The sequence below is a fragment of the Sinocyclocheilus anshuiensis genome, unplaced genomic scaffold (genome assembly GCF_001515605.1).
Source record: "Sinocyclocheilus anshuiensis isolate Anshui unplaced genomic scaffold, SAMN03320099.WGS_v1.1 scaffold1535, whole genome shotgun sequence".
Lineage (NCBI taxonomy): Eukaryota > Metazoa > Chordata > Actinopteri > Cypriniformes > Cyprinidae > Sinocyclocheilus > Sinocyclocheilus anshuiensis.
This window is the reverse complement of record NW_015552639.1, coordinates 115,599-132,013: the sequence shown is the minus strand read 5'-3', so window position 1 is coordinate 132,013 and position 16,415 is coordinate 115,599. Positions and strand designations below refer to the sequence as shown.

General features: G+C 34.8%; 1 protein-coding gene across 1 annotated transcript in view; it reads left to right on the top strand.

The window, feature by feature from the left end:
• LOC107666899 (signal-induced proliferation-associated 1-like protein 2) overlaps positions 1 to 16,415 on the top strand; it is a 109,350-nt gene that overhangs the window by 78,535 nt on the left and 14,400 nt on the right. The window contains exons 14-15 of the mRNA XM_016458413.1: positions 6,979 to 7,198; positions 14,118 to 14,249. Of these exons, the coding sequence (XP_016313899.1) occupies positions 6,979 to 7,198; positions 14,118 to 14,249 (352 nt within the window). The remainder of the gene's footprint in view (positions 1 to 6,978; positions 7,199 to 14,117; positions 14,250 to 16,415) is intronic.

The window sequence follows — 16,415 nt, the reverse complement described above, 5'->3', positions numbered from 1 at the left end:
GGCCCAGCTAACCAATCACAGCACACACCGGCCCAGCTAACCAATCACAGCACACACCGGCCCAGCTAACCAATCACAGCACACACCGGCCCAGCTAACCAATCACAGCACACACCGGCCCAGCTAACCAATCACAGCACACACCGGCCCAGCTAACCAATCACAGCACACACCGGCCCAGCTAACCAATCACAGCACACACCGGCCCAGCTAACCAATCACAGCACACACCGGCCCAGCTAACCAATCACAGCACACACCGGCCCAGCTAACCAATCACAGCACACACCGGCCCAGCTAACCAATCACAGCACACACCGGCCCAGCTAACCAATCACAGCACACACCGGCCCAGCTAACCAATCACAGCACACACCGGCCCAGCTAACCAATCACAGCACACACCGGCCCAGCTAACCAATCACAGCACACACCGGCCCAGCTAACCAATCACAGCACACACCGGCCCAGCTAACCAATCACAGCACACACCGGCCCAGCTAACCAATCACAGCACACACCGGCCCAGCTAACCAATCACAGCACACACCGGCCCAGCTAACCAATCACAGCACACACCGGCCCAGCTAACCAATCACAGCACACACCGGCCCAGCTAACCAATCACAGCACATTTCATATTTCAGAAGGCGGGCCTTCATTTGATACAGGAACTATTCGAGTCGTTCATGCCAGACTGGGGAGAGAGGTGTTGTAATAATGTAAAATATGTGAAAAATAATGTGTTTTTCGAACAACCTAGTATGAGAGCCTGTTCTAGTACACCCCCAAAACAAAATCAAGACTTTGTAAAAGAGCATAATAGGACCCCTTTAAAGTACAGCATCATTTTAGACATTTACCATAGTAATATTTTTTAACTATTATTTGCAGTGTGTTTCATGGTAATACCGTGTTTTTGAAGATGTCCGGTGCTAAAACTATGTTTTTAGGCGAGTATAATAGTAATACCATGGTGTTTTAGATATGTACCTTGACAGTTTTTAAAATGCCATGTTTTTTTTGTTGTAATTTACCATAGTAATTAGGGCTGCACGATTATGACAAAAATCATAATTATCGATTATTCCCTTGAAATTGTAATTGCGATTATTAATTACGATTACCACAATTTACATTGAATTATGTAAACTTTTATTGCCTTTCAATAGTATTAAGCCTCAAATGTGAACAATACATTGGATTGGTTTCTTCTTTAAATAAAAAAAGTAAAAATTTGCATGGTATTTACATTTACATTTATATTTACATTTAATAATTTAGCAGACGCACTTATCCAGAGCGACTTACAAATGAGGAGAACAATATATATACAAGTGCTGTGAATTTTATACTAAAACTAAAATTAAAATAACGGAAAAAACCTTAAGAAAACCCGTAGAAAGAAAAAAAAGCATCTTAAGCGTGCAAAATGTGAATTTTATACTAAAACTAAAATTAAAATAACGGAAAAAACCTTAAGAAAACCCGTAGAAAGAAAAAAAAACATCTTAAGTGTGCAGAATAACATAAGTGGACTTTGAACAATTAATTGCCGCTTTGAATGATTGATTGCCGCTTTGAACGATTGATTGTTTTTTTGTCATACCATAGTAATGCATAGATTTTTTTCAACGCTAATACCATGGTTCACTGTGGTATACTGTGTTTTTTTTTTTACATTTACTATAGTAATACCATGTTTTTAATGCATAGCATCATAAAATGATGTTTTATCATAAAATAATGTTAAAATAACATTTTTTGACTTAGTAATAGTACCATAGCAATTTTTTAGTTTAATACCATGGTTTTAAAGTAATACTTTAATTTTACTGTTTTTAAAATATTTCCACTGGTAATACCATATTGGCATGTTGACGTATCGTAGTAATAATGGTTTTTATTGTAAATTATTGGACATGTACCATCAAAGTACCATGGTTGTCTTGGTAGTATCATGTAAATACTATAGTATATGAATCTAGTAATTATTTAGCGCTGTGGTATTAATTGTGCATGCACTTTCTGTTGTTAAACAATGCTTTTCCATTAGCTGTGATCAGTCTGTGAATGTGGTCTCAGTCACACACTCACTCTCTAGTGCTGATAACCTCTGCGTGTGACATGAACGAGGGCTGTGTGTGTTATCAGCCAGAGACACGATAACACGTGTCTGGGTCCGGACAGATTCTGTTTGGCTGATCTCTCGCTGCGTCTGCTTTCTCTTCATGTTGTGGATTAACGGGAGGAAGTTGTTGTTTCTCTGAAGTCTCCTCTGCTCCTGGTGACCATCTTAATTGCGTTTGGAGTTCCCGCGTCTCTCCCACCGCCCGTTATCTGCCGGGAAGGGCCGGAGTAGATGCACAATGCCCTATTTTTAGCGGTCTGTGTGGCATTGCCGTGCCCTCAGAGGCAGACGGGTCATTGTGCTCTCAGGGAGAGGTGAGGTGCTTCAGACCGTACCGTCCAGCAGAGCTGACAGCATGATATCATAAACCTTACACCTCAGGCGCTGACCGCCATCTGTGCTTACTGTCTGAGCATCTGCACTTCTCTAACATCTCTCTTTTTGCAGGCAGTTGCTAGGGTGTTGCTATGCAGTTGCCAAGGTGGTTTCTTACTGGCCCACTGAAAGTCTCTTGATATTCTAAAATCTGGTCTCTCATTTAATGCTTTTTTATTGTTTTTATTTGTCCTGCAATATGATAAATTCATTTTTAAAAATGCAAATATATTCCATGTAGCCTCTGAATTGATAGTTGTCATAACTACGTACATAATGATTATTAATAATTATAAATGTTAATATAAATATTATACATGAATATTGTTTTATTTGAATTAATAATAATTAATCAAATTCTAAAAATGTGCAATTATAATAATTAATTTGAAAATAAAAACAATCAAAATAAAATGCTTAGTAAAAAAAAAAATGAAATATTTTGTTTACCTGCATGCTGTGTGATTGTTAACCAATATTTTAGTATTATTTTAAAATATTTTAAAAATATATATATATATTTTTTTACAATATTAATATTTTAAATTAGCTTTTATTTTTATATTTTAATTTTATGATTTTGTTGTGTGTTTTTAGTAATTCTATTAGTTTATATTTTATAATTGCTAATTAGGTTTCATTTATTTTTATTTTAGTTTTAAATTTATTTCCAGTTTAAATACATTTTTTTAATTTAAATTATTTCAGTTAGCTGCCAAGTCAACATTTCTAATTATTGCTAAGTTGAAATTTTTCTGCTTATTTTTATATTTTATTTAATTTTAGTTCATTTTTATTTCAATTATAATAAATTTCGTTTTAGTTAACGATAAAAATCCTGCCGTAAACATGCAAATGTGTTGTTAAATATTAACTTAATATTATTCTTCAAGTAAATATTTTAGGTCAAAGGGATTCAACTGCATTGCTATACACCATTCAATAACATTTCTCTACAAAAAAATATATATACATTTTTAAACATGTTTTATATGTTAGAACATATTAGAATGTTTCATGATGTAATATAACATTAGTTTGTTTATTTTGCACATAGAAAAGCAACTGTTTTTGGGCCACCACAGATTTTGTCAGACGCACCAGAGGAGGTTTCTTGTTTTAGAGGCCACACAGCCCCTCAGAGACAGACCAGCCACCGTGGAGCGCGAGCCGTAATGGAAAACACTGTCAATCTGGCTTTTCTTTCTCAGTGGAAATTCCAGCCTGAGAGCAGGAGAAGTGAGCGGTAAACCCGCTGTAGAGGAGCAGATCCCTGATACAGGGAAGGTGGCGGCTCGGTTTTTTCAGAGGAAATGGCAACATGACAGCGGTCTGAGTCTGGTCTGAACAGATTCATATTTTCAATACTTTCATGATTCGGTCCTATGGTTTTATTTGAACTGGGAGAGGTGATTCAGATGATAAAACTGGTGAAAAAAGACCATCACTATTTAGGATCTTTATTCTGTTGTTCTTGTTGATTGTGCATCTCTGAAGTGTTTTTCTCTGGTTAAAGAGGGTCTCACTAATATATACATTAACAGTCAAAAGTTTTAAAAAGTTTATAATTAGGATTTTTTATTGTTTTTGAAAGAAGTCTCTTCTGCTCACCAAGACTGCATTTTTTAAACAGAATTACAGTAAATTTGGGGAAATATTGTTACAATTTTAAAATAACTTTCTATTTGAATAATGTATATTTTAAAATGTAATTTTAAATGATCACAGCAGGGTTATTATTGTTAACTAAAAGAAAACGATTGAAAACATTTTTGTTAATTGAAATAATCTAAAATAAAATATAAATATTCAATGGAAAAATGTTGACTTGGCAACTAACTGAAATAAGTTTAGTTTGAAGGACTAGAATTACTAACTGGTATGTAATTGAAATAAATAAACTAAAACTGAAATGGAAATAAATAAATCCTAAACTGTAATAAAAATAAAAAAAACGAATGAAAAAACATAAGATGGAAACCTGCAATATAAAAATAAAAGCTATAACTAAATCTATAATAGTATATAAATAATTCTAAAATAACACTGGTTCATTAATGACCACACAACATGCAGATAAATAAATAAAATATCGAATCTTTTATTTTATTTTAATTGTTTTTATTTTGAAAATACTTTTTGTAATTGTTAATTTTAGGATATAATTATTAGTTTTTTGTATTTATCAATATTAAAATTTGTATAATATTTATATTAATATGTATACTTGTTTATAATTATTTATATTAATTGAGAGGAATATTTGCACTTTTAAAAATACATTTATCACATTGCAGTACTATTTTTAATCTTGCAATAATAATAATATCAACAAAAAAAAAAAAAAAAAATTTTTTTTAAAGCATTAAATGAGGAACCCAAGAAACCAGAGACCCGGATATCAGATAATTTGCCAGAATATCAAAAGCATTTAAACAAAAATCCAAATTTTTGACTGGTAATGTATTCTGGTAACACCATTTGCCTCCCTTTTTTCCAGATGAGTTACAACAGTGAGTTGTGTCATATCTCAGACTGCCTTTATTTGCAGTGATGTTACACATGAGCCATACTAAAGCCTGCTCTAGTTTTATTTTTATGGCGAGAGGACCAGACCAGATCTAGTCTTATAAAGTTGCGTGTGTGCAAGCGGCCAGAGAGAGAGAGCTCATTGAGGCTGGTTCATGGTTGACTGATGGGATTTGAGTGGGATCCTGGTCTAAAGGAAATGAAAACAGAGGGCGGCTTTGAGCCCGGAGGCGTTTAGCTCTGCTGAATCCCATGTGCCATGACGTCTGCTTTCCCTGCAGTGATGCCAATTCAGCAAACTGACGTTTTTGATCAAGTTTCAAATAATGGAAGACGTATTGTGTGCTATAAATAAAATGAACAGGATCAAGCAGCTCCGCCTGGGAATGAACCAACTTCCTCTGGCTCACGCTCTGAATGGAAAACATATACAATGTATCTAAACAGCTTTGGCACAATTTAGCTCATGGGTATGGGTATGTGTTTAACTTTGTCCTCATGCCCTTTGAGAGATATTTTTGATATGTGAGACTATAAGTCTGTCCAAATCCTAGTGAGCTCCTTATCTAGGCGCCAACTTCAGGCAGTGTGTAATTAAGATTTTTAAATGTTTTAAAACAAGTCTCTTATGCTCACCAAGGGTGTGTTTATTTGTTAAAAAATACAGTAAAATTGTGAAATATTATTTCAATTTAAAATAAATTGTTTTGTATGTGAATATATGTTCAATTGTAATTTATTGCTATGATCAAAGCTGAATTTTCAGCATAATTTCTCCAGTCTTCAGTGTCACATGATCTTCAGAAATCATTCTAATGTGCTGATTTGCTGCTCAAGAAACATTTCTGATTATCAATTTTAAAAAACAGTTGTGCTGCTTCATATTTATGTGGAAACTGTGATGCATTTAATTTTTCAAGATTCTTCGATGAATAAAGTTCAGCAGCATATATTTGAAATAGGAATCTTTAATAACATTATAAATGCCTTTACTGTAACTTTTGATCAATTTAATGTATATTTGCTAAATAAACATTTATTTATTTAAAAAACATAGACTGCAAACTTTTGAACCGTAGTGTATATTGTTTTACAAAAATAATTGATTTTTTTTACTTTTTTGTGTTATATATTTGAATGCTTTTAGAATATCATGTTTGTTTAGTAACATGCTAAGGCCATTGAAATCAATTGTGAGTGTGCTTCATGTGAAAAGTTTTATTTGTATTGTGCCTTGACTTGTAGCTTATGTAAAGCATTCAGATAATTAATTTAAGATGCTCAGCTATTCATTTATGATTTCAGCTATTATGCTGCCTATGTAGATAATAGATGTTAAGGATGCATGCTAGGTTTTAGAACACAGCCTCAGTGTTTGACTTCAACACTTTTAAGTTTAGAATTCTGCATTTTGCAGATGCTTTTATCTTACATTGCATTTATTTTATCAGTTCATGCATTCCCTGGGAATCAAACCCACAACCTTGGCATTGCTAGTGCCGTGCTTTTCTGTTTTCAGCTACAGGAACACTTGGACAAGCACATGCCTTCAGATGGACTTGCTAGTATGTACTGGATATTGAACATGTGACTCTGTCTGATGCGCGGGCCCTGGGGCCACTCTTATCTCTCTCATCCAGCTGACCAAATACGGCTCCGCTTTAGTCACAAAGCGGAAGAACAGCAACACGCTCTCTCTGTTCCTCAGCAGTGCAGATAAAGAGCAGGCTTTATTTATAACATCCTGCTGTTTAACGACACAAGACAGTGAGGATTTTCCATTTATTCAGTCCAAATCAAACCTACTAACCTCGTCCTGCTGGGAAAGATAGGAAAACACTGGGATTTGTCTATGTGTTTGATTAGCAATCAGATAAATTAAAATGTAGATTTTCTGGTGTTAAGTCCATTATCTGTGATTGACGTTGTGTGTTTCCTGTCAGGCGTCTGCGGCGGGCAGCCTGTCCCTGCGGCGGTCGCTGTACCGGACTCTCTCGGACGAGAGCGTGTGCAGTAACAGGAAGGGCTCGTCCTATGCCAGCTCACGGAGCTCAATGCTGGATCAAGCCCTGCCCAACGACATCCTGTTCAGCAGCACTCCACCTTACCACTGCACCCTACCGCCCCGCATCAGCCTCAGCCAGCCCACATCCAACCTCAAGAGTGAGTCTACCTACCTACCTATGCATCCTTCCATCGTTCTATCCATCTATCCATCTATCTATCTATCTATCTATCTATCGTTCTGTCATTCATTCTATCGTTCTATCAGTTCATCTGTATCTATCTATCTATCTATCTATCTATCGTTCACTCTATCGTTCTGCCATTCATTCTATCGTTCTATCAGTTCATATCTATCTATCTATCTGTCTGTCTGTCTGTCTGTCTATCTATCTATCGTTCTATCTATCGTTCTATCGTTCTATCTATCTATCTATCTATCTATCTATCTATCTATCTATCTATCTATCTATCTATCTATCTATCTATCTATCTATCTATCTATCTATCTATCTATCTATCTATCTATCTATCTATCTATCTATCTATCTATCTATCTATCTATCTATCTATCTATCTATCTATCTATCTATCTATCTGTCTATCTGTCTGTCTGTCTATCTATTCAGATTGCGCTTTGTATAATCACCATTTATGTCTATAATTTTTCTGGCCAAGCACAAAGCTCATCCAATATACTGAATGCAGTGGGAAATTATTTATTTCTTTAAAAAAAATTCTACTGACCCCAAACTTTTTGAACAGTAGCATAGTTTAAGTCTTTAAATCCTTTCACCGTAGCTCTCAATATCTAACTTATCACTTAGCAGTTGTTTAGTGAGAGGCGAGAGACTCTTGCATCACTGATGTCAGACTTCACACTGCAAGTCTGAGCATGCGCAGATATGAGATTTCACAGATGCATTAATGGACAGATTCAGATCTTGACATCCATTGCTCACTGTATTACTTCTTTTGTGTTGAAGAAAAACCATATAGGTTTGAAACGGCGTGCTGGAGAGTAAATGCTGTCAGGTTTTGTCCATATGAAGAGCAGCATGCATTAGCAGCAGCAGCTGTCGTCTGTAAACACTCTCGTCACATTCAGTGCATTTCAGCCTCATGCAGTCAGACAGGAGGATTTCTGTCCAGAGAGGCACTTACACCTCCATCAGGAATGTGTGTGACACACAACACAGCATGACTCCTTTTATATGGCGTCCTTAATTAAAAAGCAAGAAGAAGAAAATGTCATGGCTAAAGTGCACAGAGAAGACACCTGTCACAGCCACTTCCCTGTTTTTACAGCATTGCCACACTTACAGTCAGGTCCATATATATATATATATATATATATATATATACACACAGTATATATGGACACAGGCGCAATTTGTATTATTTTAGCTGCTGACCAAAACATATTCAGGTTACAGTTATATAATGAATATGGGCTTGAAGTGCACACGCTGAGCTTTAATTTGAGGATATTGTCATCACTTTTGTCATCACCATTATTATTCATCCTCTACATTCAGCCTCTTGGCCAAATAATTCATCGTCATGGTTTTAACTACCACTGTTATGCCGATGACATCCAGATATATACTGCTTGTCAACCAGATTCTACCCATTCGATGGCATCCTTATCTTCATGTGTCAGTGAGTTAAAGGATTGGCTACATTCAAATTTTCTTAGTCTGAACTTGAGTAAAACAGAAATGTTAATAATTGGTCCCCCATCTCTAATAAAAAATAAAATTGATGTTTCTAGCTTTGACCTTGACGCTATTTCTATTTTCCCATCGGCTACTGTTAGAAACTTAGGTATCATTCTAGACCCATCACTGACCTTGGATGACCACATTAGCAAACTCTCCAAAGCTGCTTTTTTTCAACTACGTCGAATTGCGCAACTTCTTCCTTTCCTCAGTAGAAAAGATGCGGAATCATTAGTGCATGCATTTATTACCACTCGCCTTGACTATTGTAATGCTCTTTTCTCTGGCTTACCAGCTCACTCCATCGTTCGTCTGCAGTACATTCAAAATTCTGCTGCCAGATTATTAACTTCCACAAAAAAATCTGCTCACATCACCCCTATTCTATTTAATCTTCACTGGTTGCCTGTATCTATTCGTGTGCAATACAAAATTCTTCTGCTCACCTTCAAGGCACTCAATGGTCTTGCTCCCTCCTATCTTTCCGACCTACTTTCTTCTTATATACCTTCTCGCGCACTCCGGTCTTCTAATTCTGAACTTCTTTGTGTACCTAGGTTCCGCCTATCTTCAATGGGCGGCAGGTCCTTCTCTGTTACTGCACCCAAACTTTGGAATTCACTTCCCCTGGCACTCAGAACAGTCACCTCTTTCAGTGAATTCAAATCAAAGCTTAAAACTTATTTGTTTAATCAACACTATCACTAATTTACATTGTGTATTTGTCTGTTTTGTTTTTCTATTTCTGTCTTTTCTACATAATCTGTGTTATATGCAACTGCATTATTTGTAACTGAATTGGGCAAATGTCCAATGAAATTGTTTCTTTGTAATCAGTATTTGCTGCTTTGGTGTACCTTGTAGAGTGTCCTTGAGCTTGGGAAAGGCGCTATATAAATTAAAAATATTATTATTATTATCACAATTGGAGGAAAGGTTAAGGAATTACAGCTCTTTAATATGTACCTCCCCAGTTTTTCAAGGGATCATAAGTAATTGGACAGTTGACTCAAAAGCCGTTTCATGGACAGATGTGGGCTATTCCTTCGTTATTTCTACATCAGTTAAGCAGGTAAAAGGTCTGGAGTTGATTCTAAGAGTGCCATTTGCATTTGGAAGAACTCTGAACCCACATCATGCAGTCAAAGGAGCTCTCCATACAAGTGAAACAAAACAGATCCATCAGAGAGATAGCAGGAACTTTCGGAGTGGCCAAATCATTTTTTAACATTTTTGATTTTTAAGGGTGACTTAAGTCTATAAAAATACTTTTTATCTTCATTTTAAATAGCATTGTTATTTAAAATTTAACAGGCCTCTTTTTTCCAAATGTTTTACATGAAAAGTGTGTTTGTGCTATTATTATTTAATGAACGATGTTTAGTTTGATATTTTGTGGTCTAATGCAATAGTATTTATTATTGTTATTTATCTAATGCAATAGCATTTATTATTGTTATTTATGATGATGATGATGATGATGATGTTTCATTTGTTATATTTTATTATATAAAATATATTAATATTTTTCTATTGTATTTATATAAATTTAATATTAGTTAATTACATGTTTCATTTTTATATAATTGTATTCATTAATTATTGTATTATTATTACTTTTTAATAATAATAATAGTAGGAAACAATAACAATAATATAAATATTACACTTAATTTTAATTATAATAACATTTTTTATCAGATTAAGTGTGGCTTAAGTCTCCAAATATAGTTTGGGTGCACAGTATGAACCCTAATTTAAGATCTTCACCTGTAACCGGTTGTCTGTAGTGGGGTAAACCTTCTCTAGATGTGCTGCAAGTGACACATGAAATATGTGACTCATAAAGGCACAACTAACACAAACAATCATATCTCATTTGGTTTAAAGGATGTGTAATATGAACACATTTAGCAGTTTTAATCCGAGTGTGAGCGCTGATTCATTTATAGCTGGTTTTTCGAGTGGCCCGAGGAGGCTGATTGCTGTCACGCGTGATACATTTCTGATTGTTTCGAAAGATAGCAGTTTGCTGATTTTTTTCCTCACCCTGCTCATCTAGTGAATGCTCTAATTTGACAGATTGTGTCCCTCTGAGGCTCAGACAGAGAGAGAGAGAGGCACATTTACCTCCAGTGTTTTCCCTTACATCATTCTCAGAGCCAGTTCTTTGTGAGATGGAAATGTTTATGGCATATCCTGTCTATAAGGCGAGAGAGAGATGCACAATGAGAGGTTTGGACGCACGCAATTGATTGAAAAATGAGGCCATGTATAGGAGCTCAGCATTTAGACTTCATCTGCTGACGGGACAGCTGTCCAACATCGTGCTGCTGCATAAAATGACTTATTTCACAGGAAAGCATGTAAGCATTATATTTTGTTGAAAATCCAAACTGTTGATTTGGCCACTCCGAAAGTTCCTGCTATCTCTCTGATGGATCTGTTTTGTTTTTGAAGCCTAACAATCGTCTGTTTCACTTGTATGGAGAGCTCCTTTGACTGCATGATGTGGGTTCAGAGTTCTTCCAAATGCAAATGGCACTCTTAGAATCAACTCCAGACCTTTTACCTGCTTAACTGATGTAGAAATAACGAAGGAATAGCCCACATCTGTCCATGAAACAGCTTTTGAGTCAACTGTCCAATTACTTATGATCCCTTGAAAAACAGGGGAGGTACATATTAAAGAGCTGTAATTCCTTAACCTTTCCTCCAATTGTGATGAGAATATCCTCAAATTAAAGCTCAGCGTGTGCACTTTAAGCCCATATTCATTATATAACTGTAACTTGAACATGTTTTGGTCAGCAGCTAAGATAATAAAAATTGTGCCTGTGTCCAAATATATATGGACCTCACTGTATATTACTAATAATATAATGTTACTAATAATATGAGATCTAATAAATATTTAGAAAAATGATAAATAATATAAAACATATATATTATTATACACTATGTATATTATTATAAATATACTATGTCCTATAATGTAATAATTGTTCATAACAATATAAATTAGTATAATACTAAAATATGTGCAATAATTAAGTACATAGTAAAACAGTTTTCTAAACGTAAAGTTTAAATATGTGCATTTATGTATATATTCATTAAAAATTTGGGGGTCAGTATGATTTCTTTTAAAGAAATTAATACTTTTATTCAGCAAGGATGCATTAAATTGATCAAAAGTATCAGTTAAGACATTTCTAATGTTACAAAAGATTTCTATTTCAAATAAATGCTGATCTTTTGAACTTTTTATTAATCGAAGAATCCTGAAAAATAAAATGTATCACGGTTTCCACAATCATATCTCATTTGGTTTAAAGGATGTGTAATATGAACACATTTAGCAGTTTTAATCCGAGTGTGAGCGCTGATTCATTTATAGCTGGTTTTTCGAGTGGCCCGAGGAGGCTGATTGCTGTCACGCGTGATACATTTCTGATTGTTTCGAAAGATAGCAGTTTGCTGATTTTTTTCCTCACCCTGCTCATCTAGTGAATGCTCTAATTTGACAGATTGTGTCCCTCTGAGGCTCAGACAGAGAGAGAGAGAGGCACATTTACCTCCAGTGTTTTCCCTTACATCATTCTCAGAGCCAGTTCTTTGTGAGATGGAAATGTTTATGGCATATCCTGTCTATAAGGCGAGAGAGAGATGCACAATGAGAGGTTTGGACGCACGCAATTGATTGAAAAATGAGGCCATGTATAGGAGCTCAGCATTTAGACTTCATCTGCTGACGGGACAGCTGTCCAACATCGTGCTGCTGCATAAAATGACTTATTTCACAGGAAAGCATGTAAGCATTATATTTTGTTGAAAATCCAAACTGTTGATTTGGCCACTCCGAAAGTTCCTGCTATCTCTCTGATGGATCTGTTTTGTTTTTGAAGCCTAACAATCGTCTGTTTCACTTGTATGGAGAGCTCCTTTGACTGCATGATGTGGGTTCAGAGTTCTTCCAAATGCAAATGGCACTCTTAGAATCAACTCCAGACCTTTTACCTGCTTAACTGATGTAGAAATAACGAAGGAATAGCCCACATCTGTCCATGAAACAGCTTTTGAGTCAACTGTCCAATTACTTATGATCCCTTGAAAAACAGGGGAGGTACATATTAAAGAGCTGTAATTCCTTAACCTTTCCTCCAATTGTGATGAGAATATCCTCAAATTAAAGCTCAGCGTGTGCACTTTAAGCCCATATTCATTATATAACTGTAACTTGAACATGTTTTGGTCAGCAGCTAAGATAATAAAAATTGTGCCTGTGTCCAAATATATATGGACCTCACTGTATATTACTAATAATATAATGTTACTAATAATATGAGATCTAATAAATATTTAGAAAAATGATAAATAATATAAAACATATATATTATTATACACTATGTATATTATTATAAATATACTATGTCCTATAATGTAATAATTGTTCATAACAATATAAATTAGTATAATACTAAAATATGTGCAATAATTAAGTACATAGTAAAACAGTTTTCTAAACGTAAAGTTTAAATATGTGCATTTATGTATATATTCATTAAAAATTTGGGGGTCAGTATGATTTCTTTTAAAGAAATTAATACTTTTATTCAGCAAGGATGCATTAAATTGATCAAAAGTATCAGTTAAGACATTTCTAATGTTACAAAAGATTTCTATTTCAAATAAATGCTGATCTTTTGAACTTTTTATTAATCGAAGAATCCTGAAAAATAAAATGTATCACGGTTTCCACAAAAATATTGGGCAGCACAACTGTTTTCAACATTGATAATAACCAGAAATGTTTCTTGAGCAGCAAATCAGCATATTAGAATGATTTCTGAAGATCATGTGACACTGAAGACTGCAGTAATGATGCTGAAAATTCAGCTTTTATCACAGGAATAAATTAGATTTTACAATATATTCACATAGAAAACAGCTGTTTTAAACTGTGTAATAACATTTCACAATTTCACGATTTTACTAGATTTTTTATCAAATAAATGCAGCCTCGGTGAGCTGAAGAGATCATGTTTGTGTGTGGGCTAGAGAGAGCAGATCTTAGATGAATGGTGTGATCTTGCTCTCATTCTGCTGTCAGTTGTGTTGGAGGATGATGTCTTTGAGATCTTGTAAAAGGAACCAAAGACGGCAGGTGAGCGATTTAACCGGTCTTTCTCCCACTGCCTTCATTACAGAGACCTCCTGACCTCCCGACAGATGGCCTGAATTGAGCTCTATCTGTGTTTCTGCTGGTCTGCTGTCTGTAGAAACCCAGGGGAAGCTCAGCGGTGGATTGATGGTGGATTGGTGTCACTGATCTGTCTCTCTGTGTCTCTCTTCAGATGAGTTCTGGTTCTCTGACGGCTCGCTGGCTGACCGCTCGAAGTTCAGCGACCCGGGTCTCATGCCTCTGCCAGACACCGCCACGGGCCTGGACTGGTCTCACCTTGTCGACGCCGCCAGAGCCTTTGAAGGTGGGTGCAGAAGCGCTGAAATGCAGCATAACCCTTACACCTGAATGTAAGATTTGTGTATTTGAATTGCACATAAAATTCCCATGCATTTGGATGACATAGTTTGAACATAAACTAATAAACTTAATGTGATGCATATTCATCAGTCATTTATAAATTAAACAAATCAGACTGCTGTAATTGTACTAATAAACTGAATGTGTTTTAAATACACAATAACCAGCTTTAAATATTTCATCAATAAATCCAGTTGGTTTCAATCTAATGCATTAACTAATTGAATATTGCATGTTCCACATCCATATTTGAACCATGTTCATACTTCTTAACTAAATAAATTACAAAATTTCACATTGAACAGATGTATGCTTATATTCTAAGCAATTTGAATAAATGCATTTTGAATAATGCATTTCAAATATGATTGAAATAAAATCAAACAGATACAAATAGTTAATGACACTTTGTTTGATATTTGATATTTTGAAGTCTAATGCAATATTATTATTATTTATTGTTATTATGATTAAAATTAATAATAACAATAATGATAACAAGTAGTAGTAGTATGTGATTATTATGAATTCTAATAATTATTTATCATATATTTCTGTTGTTATATGTGTTATATAAAATATAGTTATATTTTCAGATATTCATTTTGTGTGTATGTGTGTATATATATATATATATATAATTGTTATTGATTAGTTTTTAACAGTGATGATATTTATGTTGATCTGAAGCATATAGATGCAAATAATTAATAATGACACTTGGTATGATATTTTACCTTCTAATGCAATAATGTTAATATTGTTTATTGATATTATTGTTATTATTATTATTGCTATTATTAATTATAATAATTATATGTAATGTATATTTATATTTTTGTATTTATATACATACATTGATATTTTATTTATGTATATAAATGCACAATAGCAAGGTTTATATATTTATCATCAAATTGTTTTCAGTCTCATGCATTGTAATTAATTTAACATTGCTTGTTTCACAGCTAGCCGTATTTTAACCATGTTCATACTTTTTATAAATGTAATTGTTTTCACAATGAACATATTTTAATAGATGCATTGATGAATGTAGATGTAAATGCAATGAAAATAGCAACCTGGTTATTGTGGTTTTAAAACACATTCAGTTTATTATAATCAGTATTATAACAGAAATCTTGCCTGTTTGTTTACCCGTTTCATTTATGTATGAAGTTTATTAGTTATTTATGTTACAACTGTGTAATCCAAATAGATGGACATTTTATATGCAAGTTACATACATAAATCTTAAATTCAGGCCTTAATATATGAGTGCAGATACTCTGAATCAGCTGAGCACTGCCACCTGCAATTAAACACTCAGCCGGCATGCTGGGTAATTGCTGTTTGTCCCGCCCTCAGTCATTTGCATGTGAGCACACGCAGCTCTGATGATGTCTGTCCCACACTCGTCCTCTTGTCTGCTCCTGTCCTTCTCTAAACGGATTAGTAAGAAGGCCATCATTATTTTGTTAATGGCTTCAGTCTTCATTCAATCATTTAAGCTTTGTTTTTCACTGCTATAGTGGAGGACACGGCCTCGAGCTGATGTTTGTGAGCAGCATTAGTGGTTGTTTTTTAAATGTTATTCTTATTTTAAAGGGGTCATAGGGTGCTACATGCACTTTTACAAGTTGTTTGAACTGAAATGTGTGTTGGCAGTGTGTGTACACAACCACCCTATAATGATAAAAATCCACCCAGTGTTTTTTTCTTTTCTGCTCAGATCTTTACCCCTTTCTCAAATCGAGCCGATCTCAGATGCCTGTCTGTGTGACGTCACAAAAACAGGCCCCTCCCACGATAGTTTGATTGACAGTACCGTTTCAGCACAGACTGGACTGGCGTCTTACCTTAACCCCGCCCTGAGTGAGCCGTCATCAGTCTGCCATTGTTTCACCACCAGAGCTACAGACTTTTCATTAAGACCCTAAAGAATCATATAAACTTGTGGAAAATGGGCATCCGATGACCCCTTTAAGGTGTTTGATGCTCTAGATTTTTTCTCAAGAGAATCAATTTCATGAGATTAATGCATAAATGGATTGTTTTAAACCTAAATACTGTTATCATTAGGGTTGGGTACCGAAACCGGTATCAATAT